Here is a 5,510-nt window from a genome sequence, read left to right as displayed (position 1 = left end):
TTTAAAATCCAACATACCACATTAGTAGTATCTCAGATCACTCCCCGTTGACATTTTCAGTAAAATTTGAGGGGATGCCGGGCAAAAAATTTTTTGGAGGTTTAATACACATATTTTAAATGACGTGCAAGGCTATCAATATTTAAAACAACAAATGGAACTTTTTTTTCGATACAAATGATATACCAGGTACTTTGCCTTCTTTATTATGGGAAACTTTTAAGGCATTTATGAGAGGAATTATAATTTCATATCAAAGTTTCAAAATAAAAAGAATAAGACAGAACAATTGTTGTTAGAACAAGAAATCAGACAGTTAGAGATGGATAATGCCAAAGATTCCACGACAGATAAACACAATAAGATAATATTACTGAAATTTAAACTTAATCGAATTTTATCGGCAAGGGTAATAAGACTATTCCAAATGACAAAACAGGAACATTTTGAGTTTGGTGACAAACCACATAAGCTTTTAGCTCGCCAATTGAAAAAACAAGAAAAGGAAAATACTATAACCAAATTAAATCAGAGAAAGGTGAATTACTAATACTACCTAAAGATATTAATAATAGATTTGCCCAATTTTATCAAAACTTATATACATCTAAAATTAAAAGAGAAGATAGTAAAATAAAAAAATTTCTAGATAATTGTAATCTTCCAATACTGGACCTTTTGGAACAAGAGGAATTAGGAGCTCAATTACAATCAAAGAAATAGGTGAAACAATAAAATCGCTGAAAAATGGTAAGACACCGGGACCAGATGGTTTTAATAATGAATTTTATAAAAAATTTCAGGAGATAACAACCCCTTATTTATTTAATTTATACTCCCATGCTTTTAAAGAAAACAAACTACCTGAAACACTAACAGAATCAACTATTACACTTATTCCAAAAAAAGATAAAGATTTAGAAGATCCGGGCTCGTACAGAGCTATATCACTTTTAAATACAGATCAGAACATTTTAGCAAAGATTTTATCAAGAAGATTAAGCAAATATATTAGTAAATTGATAAACCCTGATCAAACGGGGTTTATACCTAAAAGATACTCATTTAATAATCTGAGACGTCTGTTTAATATAATGTACTCGCATAAAGTAGAGGAAGAAGATATATCAATTATTTCTTTGGATGCAGAGAAAGCATTTGATCAGGTAGAGTGGCAATACTTATATAAAGTACTACAAAAATTTAATATGGGAGAGAATTTTATAAGATGGGTAAAATTATTATATGATAAACCGATGGCAAGAATTTTAACTAATAACATGTAGCGAGGCTTTTAAATGCCACTTGAATGCAATATATATGCTTTAAATTGGATTAGCTATGAATAAGGTTAGGCTAAATTACATTTCTAATTACATTCCATAGTAGAGCCCAGGCTCTGACCAACAGCACATGAATGATCTTAGTATATTCATGTATGAAAATCAGGTTATAATCAAACACTTGGCCCATGTTGACCAACCTGGGTCTCACTGCACACCGGGTACTACTGCTGGCTCTCTCTCCCTCTCCCTCTCCCTCTCCCCCTCCCTCTCCCCATCAGTTAATTGATGTCATTCAGGATCATTGAACTCATTCTTGTAGTTTTTAATGTTGAGTTTTGAGTTGAGCCACCTAACATTGTGTCCATTATCTGCCTGTTCCCGTGCAAGATGTTCAACAGAAACACAAGGAGACTCTGCGAGCACAGACTGAAACACTGAGCGTGAACACCATCCTGATGAATGAGAAGGTTAAGGATTTCCAGCTGCTTGATCGATACGCTGAGCTCACAATCATCTCCACTGTTCGAGATCGGACAATGGTGGAACATGAGCTGCTGGCAAGAGGCCGGGACCATGAAGAGTGGAGAGATCAATGTCTCCGGGGAAAGCTGGAAAAAATCAGGACTGATCAATTGTTCCACAGTAGCTTTTCCCGGAGTAAATCCGGATCTGGGAGTTCAGCATCAGTGGCCGGAGTCGCGGGGATCGGAAAAACAACAATGGTGCAAAAGATTGTTCATGACTGGGCCACGGGGAAAATATACCCACACTTCCAGTTTGTCTTCAGTTTCAAATTCCGGGATTTGAACACTATTAACTGCAGAGTAACCCTGAGGGAACTGATTCTGGATCAGTATCCTTACTTTGGGAATATGCTGCGGGAGGTCTGGAAGAACGCAGAGGGATTGCTGTTTATATTCGACGGCCTGGATGAATTCAAGGGTGGAATCGATTTTGCTGACAGTCGGAGAGACACAGAACCTCAGCACCAGTGCCCTGATCCTGAATCCCGGTGTAAAGTGTCTGACATTGTGTACAGTTTAATCCAGCACAAGCTGCTCCCAGGGTGTTCAGTGCTAGTGACCACCCGCCCCACTGCGTTACATTTACTGGAAAAGGCAGAGATCAGTGTCTGGGCTGAAATCCTGGGATTTGATGGTGAGGAACGGAAGGAATATTTCACCAGGTATTTTGAAGATCAGTCGGTGGCAGCAGCTGTTTTCAAACATGTGAAGGAGAACGAGATCCTGTACACCATGAGCTACAACCCCTCCTACTGCTGGATCCTTGTCCTGACACTGGGCCCCTTCTTCACACAAACACACCGGGGCCCGCAGCGAGTTCCCAAGACCATCACCCAACTATATTGCTACTTTATTTACAACATCCTGAAAAACCACGGCCGTGAGATTGAGAACCTCCGTGAGGTGTTACTGAGGGTTGGTCAGATGGCCTTCACTGGAGTGGCTGAGAAGAACATTGTGTTCACAGATGGAGATTTGATCAAATACAATCTGCAGCCTTCCCAGTTCCTGTCCGGGTTCCTGATGGAACTTTTGGAGAGAGAGGATTCAGCCCGGAGCGTTGTGTACACCTTCCCGCACCTCACCATCCAAGAGTTTGTAGCCGCTCTCGCACAATTCCTGACTGTAGATCGCGGGGATATCACGACACTCCTCATTGAAGCCCATGGCATGACAGACGGGCGATTTGAAGTGTTTCTCCGTTTTGTCGCTGGTCTCTCCTCCCCACGGGCAGCTTGGATCCTGAAGGAGTTTCTGGGTAAATTCCCTAATCAAACAATCTGCCGAGTGAATGACTGGGTGAAGAAGGAGGTTAAACGCCGGGCTGGAAACACAGAGAGTGAAGCTGGTAAACGGAGCCTCCTGAACACGATGCACTACCTGTTTGAGTCACAGAATCAGCAGACACTGGGATCTGTGGAAACACTTTCATTCTATGGCCTGGGACTGACCCCGATTGACTGTGCGGTCCTGTCTCATGCCATCAGGCTCTGTGTTACAATCAAACACCTCAATCTGGCGTACTGCCGCATTCAGTGTGAAGGTCTCCAGCGGCTGGGACCGGCTCTGCACAAGTGTCAGTGCTTGAGGTAACTGTCCGTTTGTTGCTAACACTGAACTGTAAAATTGTTTCACTATTTTGTTATTCTGATCAGCACCCCTTGTATGGGGCCGAGCGGCTGTCACTGTGCACGTGGAGCACCCCTCGTATTCCCCCCCCCCCCCCGGGTCGCGTGTGTTGCCACCGTTCTCTGCACGAGGAACATTTCCCAGTCGTCGGGGAATGAGAAAAATGGTGAAAGTCACCAAACACCACAACCACAGAGATTTATTCAATCATTCGCTGAGGTGTTTCCATAAAATATCCCTTTGGGAGAAGTTATCTATCTCAGCCCCGCCGGGGTTTGTATCAGTTTGTTACTTACTCTGTCTGTTTGTGTTTAGACTGGGAGACAACGACCTGGGAGATTCCGGAGTGAAACTGGTGTCTGCGGCTCTGAGGAACCCGGACTGTAAAATACAGACACTGTGGTAAGTCCCAGACTGTGAGAGATTGTGTTTACACTCACTGGGTGTCTGACACTGAACATTAATATGATCAGTAATGGTGTCACTGATAAACACTGGGGATTTGCACCGTCTCCTGTCTCTCTGTGTCCCTCACCCTCACTCTCTCTCTCTCTCATCTCCAGGCTGTACAGTGTCGGTCTCACAGATTCTGGAGCCGTGGATCTCGTCTCCGCGCTCAGTACAAACCCCTCACTGACGGAGCTCTACCTGAGTGATAATAAACTGGGAGATTCTGGTGTGAAACTGGTGTCTGCGGCTCTGAGGAACCCGGACTGTAAAATACAGACACTGTGGTAAGTCCCAGACTGTGAGAGATTGTGTTCACACTCACTGGGTGTCTGACACTGAACATTATTATGATCGTAATTGTGTCACTGATCAACACTGGGGATTTGCACCGTCTCCTGTCTCTCTGTGTCCCTCACCCTCCCTCTCTCTCATCTCCAGGCTGATGGATGTCGGTCTCACAGATTCTGGAGCCGAGGATCTCGCCTCCGCTCTCAGTACAAACCACACGGTGACGGAGCTGAACCTGGGTGATAATAAACTGGGAGATCCCGGAGTGAAACTGGTGTCTGTGGCTCTGAGGAACCCGGACTGTAAAATACAGACACTGTGGTAAGTCCCAGACTGTGAGAGATTGTGTTCACACTCACTGGGTGTCTGACACTGAACATTAATATGATCAGTAATTGTGTCACTGATAAACACTGGGGATTTGCACCGTCTCCTGTCTCTCTGTGTCCCTCACCCTCACTCTCTCTCATCTCCAGGCTGGACCATGTCGGTCTCACAGATTCTGGAGCCGAGGATCTCGTCTCCGCTCTCAGTACAAACCCCTCACTGATGGAGCTGTGGCTGGCATACAACTCCCTCACAGACCGATGTGTCTCCGCTCTCCGCCGCCTCATACTGAACCACCCGAGTCTGGAGCAGATCTGGTGAGTGTTTGTGTTAATGTTTAATGTGATAATATATCAGGGGATCCATCCATCCATCCGCGGGCTTCTTTCTCCTGTGATTTTGTTCTGTAAATGTTGTTGAAATATTAACCCCAGTCCCTGTTATTGACACTGTTGTTTCATCTGTTTATTTCCTCTTTATTCCTCCACTTGTTTCAGGCTGGGGGGGAATGAGTTCAGTGAAGATGGACGGAAGCAGCTGGAGAATCAGCGGGGAACCAGACCCGGACTGAGAGTGGACGTGTGAACATCTCTGGTGTCAACGCACCACCCTGGGGACTGGAATATTGTTGTCCGATTCCCCGCCCTCCCCTTTAAACGGCCGCCCTCCCCTTTAAGCGACCGCGATACGGGTTTAAACCCCAACGGGGGCTGGGCTGTGACGTCAGAGGCGACCCTGCCTGATATCACGTGACCCGGATACACGGTGCTGCTGCTGATGCCGGATATCCGCTGCTGCCCCCAGTGGGGGACGGGGAAATAAGCGAGTTCGGTATTCCGACTGCGCATGCACAGGTCATGGGTCACTCGGGATAAACACTTTTGACGGCCGTGCCGCTGCATGGGTGCAGACCTGCGTCTCGTCCCTAAGCAGCCGCCGCTGGGCCGTCCTCGACCGCTCCCCATCCCCATCCGCTCCCGAGTGTCCCGTCCGGGGCAGCCACGGG

General features: G+C 45.6%; 1 protein-coding gene across 2 annotated transcripts in view; it reads left to right on the top strand.

Moving 5' to 3' along the window:
* Positions 1 to 5,239, top strand: part of LOC116969200 (NACHT, LRR and PYD domains-containing protein 3-like) — a 19,671-nt gene extending 14,432 nt beyond the window's left edge. The window contains exons 2-7 of one of the 2 annotated variants that reach the window (XM_033016110.1): positions 3,122 to 3,399; positions 3,755 to 3,841; positions 4,003 to 4,173; positions 4,328 to 4,498; positions 4,654 to 4,821; positions 5,002 to 5,239. In XM_033016110.1, the coding sequence (XP_032872001.1) occupies positions 3,122 to 3,399; positions 3,755 to 3,841; positions 4,003 to 4,173; positions 4,328 to 4,498; positions 4,654 to 4,821; positions 5,002 to 5,089 (963 nt within the window). In that variant the 3' untranslated portion in view covers positions 5,090 to 5,239. The remainder of the gene's footprint in view (positions 1 to 3,121; positions 3,400 to 3,754; positions 3,842 to 4,002; positions 4,174 to 4,327; positions 4,499 to 4,653; positions 4,822 to 5,001) is intronic. The other variant, XM_033016111.1, reaches the window with a different exon arrangement.
* The last annotated feature ends 271 nt before the right edge of the window (positions 5,240 to 5,510 follow it).

This window comes from Amblyraja radiata, unplaced genomic scaffold, assembly GCF_010909765.2.
Source record: "Amblyraja radiata isolate CabotCenter1 unplaced genomic scaffold, sAmbRad1.1.pri S121, whole genome shotgun sequence".
NCBI classification, from domain to species: domain Eukaryota; kingdom Metazoa; phylum Chordata; class Chondrichthyes; order Rajiformes; family Rajidae; genus Amblyraja; species Amblyraja radiata.
This window is presented reverse-complemented; position numbering and strand designations above follow the sequence as displayed.